Raw genomic sequence first — 14,924 nt, forward strand, 5'->3', positions numbered from 1 at the left:
ATACCTGCCACGTGAGTTTTGCTATTCACATTTTATTGTGCTTGTTTTATCATGTATTTATTCATCTTATTATTCCTCTAGTCAGTGGTTCTCAACTGGAGGAAGTTTTCTCCCCCAGAGAACCGTGAGCAGGGTTTGGGGCCATTTTTGGTTACCGCTGCTCTGGACGGGGAGCTGCTGGCCTGGGGTGGGTAGAGGCCAGGTTACTCCCGGACATGGCGCCCCCAGAGTGGGGGACGGCCCCGCACAACAGAAATGCATGTAACACAGACCCTCCTAACGACAGAAGGCCAAAATAGCCGTAGTGCAAAAGCTGAGAAACTCTGCTCTAATCTGTTAACTCATCTTGGTTTGGGGACGTTTCAAAGTAGATTGGAGATTTAAATACTGCAGCATCTACCTATAAATATGTATTTAATTCATACTTTTGCTGTGTAATATTCCATTTCAGAGCATGCCTTAATCATCTGTTATCCTTATTCGTGTTTAATATAGTCATTAATAACGGTCCTTTGGCTTTAGCGATGTTTTATTTGCAGGGTTGTTTTTTTTTTTTTTCCTTCTCATACCCTCAGTTTGACTATCAAAAGACCTGTCTTTCTTTCTACTGAGTTTTAGTGTAATGCTTGCTCATTCAGTTTAGAGTTCGAAGCAAATCCAGGCTCCTGGGTGGCTCAGTCAGCTAAGCGTCCGACTTTGGCCCAGGTTATGATCTCAAGGTTTGTGAGTTCGAGCCCCGTGTCCAGCGCTGTGCTGACAGCTCAGAGCCTGGAGCCTGCTTCAGATTCTGTCTCCCTCCTTCCCTCGCTCACCTTCTGTCTCTCTCTGTCTCTCCCTCTCTCAATAATAAACATGAAAAATATTTTTTAGGTTTCAAATGAAACATTTCCCTCTTGGGCTAAACTATAAAATGCTACTAAAATGCTAGTGTCCGAGCTAGACACGTAGAGGAGGGTCTTTCTTTTTAATTGCAGAGGTAAATTATGATCTTCTTTGAATACTCGAAATAATTTTTTTTCATACTTTGTGTTTCAGAGAGGAATAGTTCCATTTCTATAATTTTATCTTTAAAATCTTGGTAATTTTTCAGTTGTTATTCATAGTCACTTGAAACCTTTTTTGGCTCTGCAGGTGTTGTTTGTGGCAATTAACTGTTGGTGGAACCAGGGGAAATGCAGAAGACAGAAGCATTTCTTTCATTTCCCTGTAATACATCTGTATCATCGGAGGTAAGAACTGTTAGCTAGTCTTCAGATTTCGATTTCTAATTCCAATTAAGTTCCAAAGCAAATTCTTTTTTCTGTTTAAAAGGATTAGATATTCCCTGTAGGGAATTGAGAAAATACAGAGAAGCAAAACTACATCAGTTAAAGGGTCTGGATATTTTATCAACCTTACATAATCTCTGTGTGTTTTGATTTATATCTTCTTGTGACTCTACATACCCACCCTCTTTTTTTTTTAATAAAAAAAAAGGGGGGGTCATGTAGTGATAGTATTTTCTAAACTGCTTTTTCGTGCTTTTGTGAAAATCTTGTCATGCCATTACATAGTCTGCAGCATTGTTTTTGATAATTCTGGCACCCCATTGTGTGGCTGTATATTGCGGATAACCTACAAGTATTTTATTGTGTGAGAATACGCAGAAGTCCTTAACCCTGCTACCTGGCAACATAGCATAGTCAGGAGGGAGTCGTAGCACCTTTTCAACTGGGACGAAAATTACTACGAGTCCACAATCCTGTGCCCATAATACTGAAACCCAGAGAGCTTTGAAACCCTAAAAGGTTTTCGTAAATTTTGTCCCCCAGTGCATTCATCTAGCCCGAAGTAACAAGAGGCTGCCTTTAGTCTGTATCCCACTTAGGGAGTCAGTTTATTATGCTGCACAAATACTGGTGTTTGAGTTTGGAGTACTGCCCAGACCTTGCTGTGTGTGTTAAATAATGTCTGAAATCTGACTTGAAGAAGTTTGAAGAAAGGGGACGGCTTCAGTGTAATTGGCTTGAAGTTTGTTAATGAAGGTAAAATGGGCACGGAAGCTTTCATTAGTAAGAGCTTTACTTTTTATGCTGCATTTTCCCCTCCTCTGTCTGAACTTCTTGGGTTTCTGTCAGTGGGGATTTATGACAGACATCATCAAAGTATCACTTGCGGACTGTCATGCTCCATGACACTTCACGTTTCCAGTACAAAATGTTGTGTGGCTCATAGAACTGTTTGTTAGGAGCTGGTAAATAATACTTGAGCAAAAATGCACTTTTTTACCCCGTCTCCACCTTCAAAGTCTATTCTAGATAGAAGAACCCTTCTCATATCGTAATGTTAGATTTGAAGATGTAAAAGCTCTGTGCTCTGTAATGGGATCAATAAGTTTGCCCTGCGAAGGTCCCTGCATTTCTTTTTCGGGGGGCTAGGAAATAGGGCACAGGTGCCTAGCGAGGAGGATAGGCCTTGCAACTCTAGGTAAGCACGCCAGCTGCCCAGAGGTAGGCTTAGCTTGATGTGATATTGCAATCAGGAGAGTTCCCTTGAACACAGTGCAAAATACCATTTTGGGCTGTATGGCTGTGCAGTATATCGTCTCACCCTCTTTTCTTAGATTTATAGAAAGAGTGCAAGGCCACGCAGAGAACCTTAGGAGCATCTAGTCCGGCCTTCTCATTTTCCTGATGAGGGATTTGAGGTTTCTGCTGCCCTCGAGGTGTGGCCCCTCCTCTTCGCCTGTTGAGTGTTACTTGTTTAAATTAGTTCAGACCTCGTCCTACGCATTTCAGTATCCACCGTTCCCAGTGTACCTGAAACAGAAGAAAGCGCTCAGGCACAGAAATACCTAAAAAGCCCTCTGTTTTATACGTAACGCACGTGAACAAATGCGTTTCTTCACCCAACCTCTCTCGTGACCAGTCAGTAGACTTGAGGTTGTTTTGGTTAATAGCGCTTGCACACGTGGCACTTAGGCCCAGTCACTGGGCAGGACGTTGCAGTTTGTATTTTTGTTGTTGCTGTTTTTGTAACGGCGAAACTAGTGTCGTAGTAGCTGCTTGAAGAAATTAGTAGACTTTCTGTTTTGCTTAAGTGGATTTCATTTTTTGGCGTGTGTTGATACCAGTGAGGAGGAAAGTTTTTTAAAGGCTCTGAAGCAGGGAATCGTTTCTTAAAACACTCTCCCCAAGGCCCTGCAGCCCTGGACCAGCTTGTCCTGTGGTCGTGGCAGTGATGGCGTGTTGGTAAAATGCACTGTGCGTCCTGCATACCGAGGTTCCTCCGCTTTCCCAAGTCACTGGGATCCTTATAGCAACACTCCCGGAGCCTGTTTGCCTGAGTAGATGAGGTTTCCAGGTTTTTGGCCCCTTTTTGCGGAAGAAAATAAACTATCAGATGATTTTTCGATTTCTTCCTTTAAATTAAGCATTGTTGGCAGCCGATGGGGTCGTGGCGGTGGTAATTTTTGAACTTAAGTTAGTTACAAGTCTTGAATTGATAGAACTGTTAACTCTGTCTCCCAGCTGTGCATGTAGAATGCTGTTTTTACCTTTTCATGCTAACATTCTTTTGTTTGGCCTCATCTTTTGCAGTACACACTGAGGAATTGTGGTCATCGCATCACATTATGTGTGTGTGTTCATTTACATAACCATTTACTATTGGGATCTCACAGCATTTATGTAATTCTTGACTGTTTATTGCTGCAATGAACAGGAAGCATAATGTCAGTTTCTGTGTGGACAGAAGAATGGTTATGGAGTTGTTGAATTTCACCTGACTCCACTTCCCCGCCACATACCCTTCAGTTATATTTGAGGAATGTCTGTCTTGTGCAAGATTGAAGAAAGCCATGTGAGGACTCTGATTAGCTTAGAAGGATAACTGAATGTTGGTATTATTGCTTAGCAATGCGAAATCCAATTCCTGGGCATCCCTCAGCACAGCTGGAAAGGAAAATAAGACCATTTTTGCAGGTCCCTGGCTTTGTCCCTTCACATAATCTTATTTTGTTGCAATAAAACTTCAAATAGGTTTAAGGTGATTTAGTGATCCCTTGTGTAAGTGCCTGTGGGAATATTTAATAAGTACATTTTAGTGGGTCAAGGGCCAAGTGCGTACCTTGTTTCTTATTTAAGAGTGATGTGTATGGGGTGCCTGGGTGGTTCATTCGATTGAGCCTCTGACTTGCGCTCAGCTCTTGACGTCATGGCTCATGGGCTCAAGCCCCACGTCGGGCTCTGTGCTGACGGCTCAGAGCCTGGAGCCTGCTTTGGATTCTCTTGTCTCCCTCTGTCTCTGCCCCTCCCCCACTCATGCTCTTGCGCTCTCTCTGTCTCTTTCTCTCAAAAATAAGTAAACAATAAAAAAACATAAGAGTGATGTGTAAAAGTAAATTCTGCTTGTTGAATTACGTACTTAAGATCCTGGAATCCTGTAGCAGTTTTGGTCAGTTTCCAGGATTGCCTCTCTGTTTGGTTTTGTTTTTTTAAAGAACTATTGTTTGGGGATTTTTTTTTTTTTCTTTTCTAGAGGCTAGAATGAATGAATGTTCTTTGCTTTGAAATTCCATTTGCAGTTGAATTAAGCTCATAGAAGGGCAGTGGCTGTTTGTACCTCTCCTCACCTGAAATGCTTAGTTGGCCCTCCTTTCACCTGCTGGGACACAGAAGGCTACTTCCCTGTGAAGCAGTCGGGATCCTAAAGCGAGACATTTTCGTTTCGTGGTGTTGATGATTTCAGTTACACGTAACAGGTCTAATGCATGGTGTATTATTTTTATTTGTTATTTTTTTTTTATTTTTTTGGTACTAGTTTTGGACCAATCGAATACAAAGGCCCCATGAGTGCTGTTTACATTGAGAAGTTTGTCCGCCGGGTGATGAAACCACTTCTCTACATCCCATCTCAATCAGAGTTACTAGATTTTCTCTCAAACTACGAGGTACTTGTCTTTCATATCTCCTCCCGTCCCCAAGGCTTCACCGGGTGGTGTTGGATTGTGTACATTAGAAGGGTTTTTTATACCTCCTGATTTGCAGCATTGAAAAGATCGCATTATAGATAAGCTCCGCTTAAATGCTTTTTGAGATACTTGATTATAGGGATGGTTTGGCCAAGTGAGTTTTAAGGGAATAAAACACTTGTAAAACCTTGTGAATTTTTCATTTGGGAATTTCCAGCAATTTTCAATTTGTCTTGTGATGAACTTAGAGGATATAAGAATTAAATTACAATTTTTATGCACTGCAAATGTCTAAACATTTTATTTGACTCTCATGGCATGTTACTGTGAACTCCTTGTTTTTTTGTGTTAGTTGTAGTTTAGCTTTAAAAAAACCTAGGAATGTGTGCCTTTCTGTTTTATAAAGTGCATAACTGTTTCAAGGCCTTGTTAACAGAAAGTTTCCTAACATGGTTCTCTGCTGCTTTCCCATTGCCAGCTTCATCCCGTGGTAAATCACTTTCGTAGGATCTTCAGTGTGTGTTCAGGACAGCTTATTATTTCAGAGGCCAGTACAAAGCTTAAAATAATCTCAGTAGATTATAAGAATAGTTCCACAAAAATATTCCCTGGAACAAGTGTAAATCACATTTGGGTGTAGAAAGTAAAAATGATCCTTAGGTACAACAAAATCAGGACCATAAGTACCTGAGCGATAAACCCTATGAACCCAGACCTCACTGAGGGATTTACTAATTGTGATTGGGTTGGATTTTACCTTTTGCGTTAGGGAGGTTTTCTGTAGACTGGACATGAATTTCTTTTACTGGGACCTCACAGCTTTTTCAGTCAAGTTAGCAACACTCTTTGATGTGTTGTTAACTGTGGGTAGATTTCCTGGGCGGTGGTGTTAATATCTAGGTACTGAGCCTGTAAGTTCCCAGATGTGAATTAGTGCGAATGTGCCCTTGACCTTACGTGGAGACTAGATAGATTTTTACGCCCTTCGTGGGCTTGGCTCTCGTTCTTCCCAGGCACGCTGGTGGGCGGGAACCATACTGGGAGGCAGGGCACCTGGGCCTAGTCCTTTGGTGTAACAAGGACAGTTAGGTGTAAGAATTGTGTGGGAAGTGGGTTTTCATGTAGATTTCCAGTGGATGACAGAGGCACGGAGGCAGTACAGCCAAATGGTGACTTAGGACACCGAGCTCTGTCACTTGTTAGCTATGTGGCCTGTGGGCTACTTAACTTCTTTAAGTCTCCATGTTTTCATCTATAAATCGGAATTACATAAGACATGAAAATGCCTAGTGGATGTAGTCCCAAGAAACGAAAATTTAGCAGTAGAAATGACATCATGGAAAAATCCTGGATATTCAGCACTATCGAGAGAACCCCCCACGTGCATAGTACTTGCTGGAACTCCCTACTTACGTAAGAAATCTTTTGTGTGCAGGGGCAAAGAGGTTTTCCTTCAGGTAGGCTCTGTAGGGATTTTACAGAACACAACCTTCTTTTTTTTCTTTACATTTTCATTCAGTCTCTCCTCAAAAGTAAAGCAGAATGCCAGAGGAGCTGTGGCACACACACACACACACACACACAAAATAGGGAAAAAGTTGATATCATTTAGCCTTGAATAAGAGCACCAAGAGGCGGCTTCATTATCTTCAAATGCCCTGTTAGAGATTTGTATCCGGAGAGTTCTGAGCCAGTTCTTAGCAGGGATCACATGATAAGGAGGGATTGCTAGAGGCCTGCGTTGTAGCCCTGACGTTTGCGGTCTCTGATTTCTGAGTTTTACGCAGATTTTTCATCTACCCAGATTTCTCATCTCTGAGTTAAGTGAATTGGCTCAGATAATCCCTCTGGTCTTGGCCAGGTGAAGTTTAGAGGCTGGAAAGAGGCAGGCAGAAGAAGGTTCATCCATTATTGGTTGGGAAGTATTTTTCAGACCATGCCTCTGGACATCTGTATCAGTGTTCTTTCTCATCTTGTTTTATTTATTACCTCTCTAATGTCTCTGTGGTTGGCTCTGCAGGAGAGAGACAAGTCCCTCATAGTGACAGCAGCAAGGCTGATTCCTTAACCTTTAGCCTCCGCGTTCTCTGAATCTGCTTTTCAGCAGTGCTTTCAGAGATGACGCTCCGAGTTTGACAGAGTCTATATCAGATGCACTGACGTGCCGGCGACATTACTCAAGGCTGTGTTCCGGCAGCCCACTTAGTTAGAATGATGTCCAACGATGATTAGCCTGCCTTTCAAACAGGACCAGGATGGGGCCCTGTGTGGTTTCTGCCGGCCTTGAAAACGCTTCCTCCCGAAGTGGTAGATTGCTTTTATTATGTTGGTCTCATCTTTGTCACTGGGCTGCTTCTCACTGAGGTGAAATTGTCTGGTTGGCAAGAGACAATATTTGATTAATGGTGGAAGAACTCAGGAGTCAGGCCCAGCACAGGGCTCGTGAAACCATTCAACTTGTGAGACGTACCAACACTGCGTAGATGTGGTCTGGGTTTCATACGCGCTGTCTATAAGATAGCACAACGGCACAATTCTAGATCCAGAAATGAAGCCACTGTCATGGCTTTGAGAGTTGAGTAGAGAGAGGAAGGATACAGGGATTTTTGGAGGCCCCACTCCAGAGCACCATATACTTTTGGATGTTCCTCTCAGTTAAGGTTTCTCAACCTCAGCTTGATTGACGCTTGGAGTCAGGTGATTCTGTGTTTGGGGGTGGGGGCTATCCCATGATTTCCAGAATGTTTAGCAGCATTCTTGGCCTCCACCTATTAGATACCAGTAGCACTCCCTTCCCCCCTTAGCTGTGACAACCAAAAATAGCCAGGCATTGCTATATGTCCCCTGGGGTGGGGACAAATCGCCTCAGTTGAGAACCTCTGTTTTCAATTACTGTTTTTCCAAATAAGGCCTTCAATGTCTCACAGGTATTAGTAAAAACACATCTTTTTTTCATGTAGCACACAGAATGCCACCATCTGATTGTTCCAAGTTTATCCGCGTATAACAGGGCAGAGAGCATATGAAAATAAAGCAGTGCCTTGACTAGAAAATTCTGGAGTGTTATCTGTGGAAGATTAGAGACAGAAATTATATATATGTATATATATACCTATACATATATACGTATACACGTACACACACACACACATATACATATGTATACATACACACACACATACGTATACATACATACGTACGTATATGTATGTGTGTGTGTGTGTATGGTGGTTTTTTTGTTTTTTTAAATTTTAGAGCACACATGAGCAGGGGAGACAGGTGGGGGGCGGGGAGAGAGAATCTTTGATCAGGCTCCACGCTCAGTGCAGAGCCTGACACAGGGTCACTCTCATGACCCTGGGATCATCATTTGAGCCAAAATTGAGAGTCAGATGCCCAACTGACTGAGACACCCAGGCGCCCCAGGAATGACTTGTATTGTCATCAGCAGAGCTTTCCCTGATACTCGACCTTTTATTCACATTGTTGGTGCCCCTCCCCCAAAAGCATGCCTCCTAAATATCTTAAGGATCTTGCCAATTTAAAGAAATCTTACTAACGAAAGATAATTTTATCAAAACCCTTATCTCCTAATTTATATTTTTTATTAATAGGGATTTCAGTATCAAGCGTGTTTAAATTTGAGTATATCCGAATTAGGCTGAATCATGAATGTTTCTGTGGTACTTCTGGGGTTTGTTTGCTTTTTGCTTATGTCTCTAGGTGTGTTCGTGACATCTTGTAGGAATGCATTTGGTAGTTTCCCCTCTTTAGAAAAACCATATTGATTAATTGTAAGTTTGTCTCTCATCCAGATATTCGTGAGTAGTTTGGACCGACACAAAATTGTGCCATTAGTATTTATTCCTTGAGTAGTGATGATATTCTGAAGTTAACAACTTTGAATGTAAACTTTTATTATATTGTACGCATCCTGACCGTATGTGTATATGCTTATGTCGCTCTGATGTCTCAAACCTGTGCAAATCCGTTTGTCACTAACCCCGGTTTTGTTTGTAGAGTAGGACTCTGAGCCCAGATGCAATGTTGAGGAAAATAATTTTGCCTTTAACTTACGGAACATGACAGAAAGACATTAAAGGGTGAATATTGTAAATATTCTGTAAATTCCCCAATACTTAGCTCATTATTAGCAAACGAGAGTGTGTAAACTAGCCCTGGTAAGTGCCCTCCAGTGTTCACGTGCTTTTACTTCTGATCCTCCTAATAGCCGTGTAAGACAGAAATGATAAGATCCTTCTGAACAGATTGAAAAGATGGAGTACGGAGGGTGTAATTTAACCCTAAGTGGAGACTGGACTATGGCTTAGAGTTTCTTGCTCCCCAGATTCTCCCTTGTGTACGAAGAAATGTTTGAGGTCCCGGAGTTGAAACTTGACTATGTATCTAGAGGTCAAAACTTGGGATATTTAACTATTTTATGTCATTTTTGAGCCTTTCTCTTTCAGGATGGAAAAATTTTGAAGGTGTCGGCCTCTTAATTTGACTTCAACTTTCTTCCCTTCATTTTCAGGAGTGTTTTTTAAGAATGCTGATTAAGGATGGGGCCATGGCTATTGACCTGTTAAAGCAGCAGAGTTTTACCATTTCCTGTTATTGATTGGCCCATTTGCATTTATTCTGCAGGGTTGGGAGTGTTCTTTGGTAACCCCAACATTGAGGCAGGGTATGGTCTAGAATTTCTTCCCGGATGTGCACTCAAGTCATACCTACCTTGGGGCAATTGGCTGACTCAGTTGGTGGAGCGCACAGCTCTTGATCTTGGTTGGGATTGTGAGTTTGACCCTCATGTCCAGTGTAGAGATTCCTTAAAAAAATAAAGTAAAATAAAATAAATCATACCTGCCTCATAAATAATGAATGTAGCTAAAAACTGAAGTAAACTCGCCAACGAGGGAGAAGAGCTGGAAGTCCTCTCATTGACAAACCATGTTAAGACATTCTCCTTTCTGCATTCACTCCAACTAACTGGAATCCCTCTTCCTGGAGGGTTCTTCCTGCCTATTTGAGATGCAGACAGGAGAGTCTAGTTGATGACTTGTGGACAGCATGGACACACATATGACATGGTCATTTTGGTGGCTCTTGAGTTCAGTGGTTAGGGAATAGGAGTCAGTGATGGTAATGTCACTGGCAAAGAGACTAGATCTAACACGGTTCTAATTTTAGTATTTCTTAAGGTATCATTTGATTTGGTATCACTAGCTTCTACATCAGTAATGCTTGCTTTTTTATTTTTTAAAACCCTTGACAGAATCATCTGATTTGTGCCTTATAATCTACCCACCAGTGCCAACAGTTTATTTAGAACTCTTTCCTTGTAATTTTTAATGAATTTCTATAATTTATCCATTTAAGATGAGTGATTTAGCATATATACTTTCATTCATTCTTAGCAGTTTTGGCAAACCACCATTGTTTTAAGTTTAAGTGGCATGGGGAGAATCTTAGCAATCTTTTGGTGGGGGAAGCAGGTGTTAGGAAAATTGCCAGGTGAGAGAGAAAACCCGGGTATTGTGGAAGAAAATGGAGTAGAATGCCTGGCACCTGCCGTCCTATTGTTTGTTAGTAAAAGTCAACTCTGAATGTTGAGCAAATTAACAGATACTGCCTCTATCAATTCATAGTTCGACAGCACTGAGCGAAACGGTTTTAAATTTTCAGGGTGTGATAATAACATTAGTACAGAAATATTTCAATTGCCTTGGACTAGAAGCACTCTGAAGTAACTAGTGTTACGGCCACTAGAGGGTGTGTGCACCATTTGCTGAAATTTATGCCACCCTGCAAATGGTGTTCACTTAGTAGAGAGAGAACTCGTGTATGCTGACAAGGATATGCTGGCCTCCTATAAATAGCCTGTTTCCAACCTCATTATAGCAGGTGCTGAATATACTCTACCCCCATGGAATGGAATTAAAAACACGCAAACTGGGTCAAGTTAGAGTCTGGTATTCATCATATTTTATTCTTTGCTGAATTGTCAACTTAACGGAGGAGCTTTGTCTCCCTTATCTTTTTGTCTCCATTCTTTCACTCGTTCACAAGTGTTTATTTTGTGCCTGCTCCGTGCCAGGTACTGTCGGAGCTGGGTATGTAGTGATGAACGACAGAGTCCCTCTGTTTTGTGGGGGTAAACACGGAGATAACAAACAGGAACACAGACAAAGTGCAGGGAGTTGAGTAGTGTCCACCCCAAATCCCTACCCCCCCCCCCCCCCCCCCCCCCCGGAACATCAGAACGTGGCCTTATTTGGAAATAGGGACTTTACAGGTGTCATTAGTTAAGGATCACGAGATGAAATCATGTTGGACTTAGAGTGGAGCCTAACCCCGCTAATCGGTGTCTTTATAAGAGGACGCAGAGACATAGGCAAGAAGGCCGGGTGAAGACACAGGCAGACGTGGGAGGGGTGTGGCCAAGTTCCGTCTGGAGCCACCCAGAAGCTAGGAGAGAGACAAGGAAGGATTCTTAGAGCTTCCAGGGAGGGCACGGTCCTGCTACCCCCCTCGATTTTGGACTGCCAGCCTCTAGAACTGTGAGAATGCATTTCTCTTGTTTTAAGCCACCAGGTGGGTGGTAATTTGTTACCCCAGCTTTAGGAAGCTAACACATGACGTCATTTCAGATAAGTGCCCCCAGACAAAGAAAGAAGAGGGATAGGATAGACACGAGGGCGGGGAGGTAGGGTGTAGCTGTTTCGGAAGGAAGAGGAGACCTCTCTGAGGAAATGAGGTTTGAGCAGAAAGTCACAGTGAAGCCTGTGTGTGGCCCAGCCCTGAGGAAACTTGGCGAAAGTGCTCCAGAGGGCGGGCGCGGTGAGTCGGAGGTCCTGAGGCAGAAATCGGGCCGGTGGAGCCAGAGCAGACGGGAGATTGGTAGGAGACGAGGTCCCAGAGGGGTCTTGCTGCTTTGCTGCCCTGTGTCCTGATTAAACCTGTGATGAGCTGCACACGTGAAGGAAGAACACCACTGGCATCTGAGTTCCTCTGACTGTTTGCGTGGTGGCTGCTTAAGCATCCCGGGAGCGGACTCACGGGACACTGGGGTGGGAACCTGGGGTCGGAAGACCTTCACACGTGGGTCAGCATCCAGTGAGAAGGGACAGCCTGTGTCCCAGCGCCTGGTTTATGTGCTCGCCCAGCTCATCCGAAAGGGCCTTGCAGGTGTGGGGGGGCGGGATAGGGTTGTCTGCTCTGTAGCGCCCCCTGGGTTTATTTGCGGCTGAGCAGACAAGGGGCCTGGATCTGGAAAGGTCCTGGTATGTGAATATGCATATGTTGTGTTCCCCAAAGTCCCCCTTTTCCAGATGTGAGAAGGGACCATGGAGGAACCTAATAGTGGCTCAGAGACAGCTGTTGGGAGACATGGAAGTTCTAGGGACGTGGTCGGTATAATTGTCTTGCTTAAAGCACAACCAGAGCCGGTTTAGTAACGTTTAAGTGATAATTGGCAGTAGAAATAAACAGGTAATTATCACCTCACTTCTTTGCTTTTTTTATTTTGAAATATTTCAAGTTACATTCTGAAATATGCCAGTTTTCAAAATTTAATACAGACCGTTAATGGTACTGTGAATACTTGAAAAGTAACACTTGAAATCGACTTTGCCCATTTCTCGAGTTCAAAGTGGCTACTTTTTTTTACAGTTTCTGTAGCCTTTTATCATCTCCTGTAGCTGTCGAATCTTAGGATTTTCATTTCTTTGGCAATGAGAAGTGAAAATAGTTTTTCTTATGGGGTTGTGTGCTTCGTATTGTTTATGGAATTACTTTGGTCAAACTGCTTGAAAATTTCGTTACGAGTTCTTCTGCAAAGAGAGTCTCCTTCATCTGAACTACGTAGCTCCTCAGAAAACAGCAGCAGTGACACCATCAGCAAGAGAAAACCTTTACGCGGTCAAGGTGTCTACACAGGACCCCTGCGAATGGTCCAACCATTACTCGTATTTAAAGGCTTAATTTGGGTTTCCCCTGAAGACTCACAATTCACATTTTTCTTACTTGCGTTGCTGTGTGCACACGTGTGCATGTGTGTGCAGAACCACGTGTGCAGCTGTGTCGTGCACGTAGATTTGCACATGCTCACAGGCCACACGAGTGAGCAGTGAAATTTGATTTTTAGCCACAAAAATTTTAATAGGCAGAATGGATTTATTCCATTTGATTTGGGTTTGGAACATTGGTCAGAATTTAAAGAAACTTAAATGAGTCTGTTTTCTATCAGTTTACATTTTTGTTAACCTTTGTGCCCAGTTTTAACTAAGTGCCTAGAATTTCTCAGGATTTTGTCTTCCTTTGTGCGTGGTAGAAAGGCTTGTTACACCGACCTAGCCTTGCTTGGAACATTCGGAACCCAAACACTATAATTCTCCTTTAAGCCAGTTCTGGGTTGGCTTGTTAAACACATTTTGAAGGAGTTAAGCAAAAGAAAATCCTGTTTTCAATAACTTTGCTTTTTGATTTCCTCAGTTGTTGGAAAAATAAATTATTTTTATGATTTTTTTTTTTTAGGTGTTAGAAGTAAACATTCTGACTATCCCAGCTTCTAAAACCAGTTCGTTTGTTAAGAGACTAAGCAAGTGATTTAGATTTGAAAGATAGTGTGTTCCACTACAGATGAGAAATTTCCTCTTTTATACCATGTGCTGATGTAAACTTTTACCAACAGATAACAGTTTCTCCTTTAGCTTTGGGATCTGATTTTGTCCCAGTGATCAAATCAGCTCCACTTATGTATTAAGAGCGTGCTTTCGGGCCAAAAGAGTCTACATTTGCCTAGTGCTCTTTCAGGCTCATTCTTCTCAGTAACCCCATGATGCGTTGTCCCCGTTTGCCCGAGAAGGAAGCCGAGGCCTCCCGTTGAATGGTCCACCCTAGACCCTTCAGCGTCAGACTGGAGCTTAGGTCTTCTGACTCCAGGCCTGGCAGTCTTTCCCACTTTGGCTCTTAAGATGGATACTGTCAGAACAACACCAGACAGAATTGGTGCCACAGAGCCTTCAGACAAGGAAGAAATTATCCTGACCTGGAAGGCAGAATACGTCTGGACAGTTAACTGGCTTGGCAGAATGCAGGGGCGCCCTGTGGTGAAGCTTAAGAGAAATGGGATGAGCAGGTGGCAATACATGGATAGGAAGGAGGGGAGGAGCAAGAGAGCAAGAGACGAGCCCTCTGCAGACCGACCTGATGAGCCAGGAGGATTGCCGTTGTGTGGGCGGCGGGCTTCTGGGGTGGGGTGGGGGGGGTAGGAAAGAGCCCCTGGAAGGATGACCTTGAAAGATATAACCTGATGTCCAGTAAGTGGGAAGGCATGTTTGGAGTGAATGAGAGGAAGTGATTGAGGACGAAGTCAGAGAGAGGTTACAAAGAAATCATTGATACAACATGCCTGGAGATGCTAAACAAAAGCCATGAGTACTTGAACTTGATGGTGAGGTTTCTCGCCAGGGACCTAGGAGAACTGTCCGAAGAGGCTGGAGAGACCTTGGGGAGAGGGAAGGAAGTGTCAGCTCTGACACCCCCCCCCCCCCCCCGTAAGCTGCGCCTCCGTCCTTTCCCCGCTTGTTGCCGAAATGGAGGGAAAGCTGAGTCCTATCCCCAGCTTTCCCCACGTGTTTAGGCTTTTTAAGAACTGAGGCACGACAGGTGGCACTTGCCAAATCATGATGTCCTAAAATATTCGCGTCACGCCGTGGCCGACGGTACGTCAGTCACCCAATTCTGTTCTTGTTCCCACAGCCTGGAGTCCTCGGGTACTTTGAGTTCAGTGGCTCACCCCAGCCTCCTGGTTATTTGACCTTCTTCACTTCAGCGTTACTTTCATTAAAGAAAGGTAAACACGATTCGTATCTAGATGTCAGTACTTTTAGCAAATGCGTGTATATTGGTACTTTCTTTTGTGTACGTTGTCTTCATGTTTATATGTTTAAAATGTTCTGATTCCTTTTCT

The 14,924-nt window shown here is 43.1% G+C and overlaps 1 protein-coding gene across 2 annotated transcripts in view; it reads left to right on the forward strand.

The window, feature by feature from the left end:
- TXNDC11 (thioredoxin domain containing 11) overlaps positions 1 to 14,924 on the forward strand; it is a 59,730-nt gene that overhangs the window by 9,749 nt on the left and 35,057 nt on the right. The window contains exons 3-5 of one of the 2 annotated variants that reach the window (XM_042922949.1): positions 1,132 to 1,229; positions 4,801 to 4,930; positions 14,714 to 14,807. In XM_042922949.1, coding sequence (XP_042778883.1) covers positions 1,132 to 1,229; positions 4,801 to 4,930; positions 14,714 to 14,807 — 322 coding nt within the window. The remainder of the gene's footprint in view (positions 1 to 1,131; positions 1,230 to 4,800; positions 4,931 to 14,713; positions 14,808 to 14,924) is intronic. The other variant, XM_042922950.1, reaches the window with a different exon arrangement.

This window comes from Panthera leo, chromosome E3 (genome assembly GCF_018350215.1).
Source record: "Panthera leo isolate Ple1 chromosome E3, P.leo_Ple1_pat1.1, whole genome shotgun sequence".
Taxonomy (NCBI): Eukaryota; Metazoa; Chordata; class Mammalia; order Carnivora; family Felidae; genus Panthera; species Panthera leo.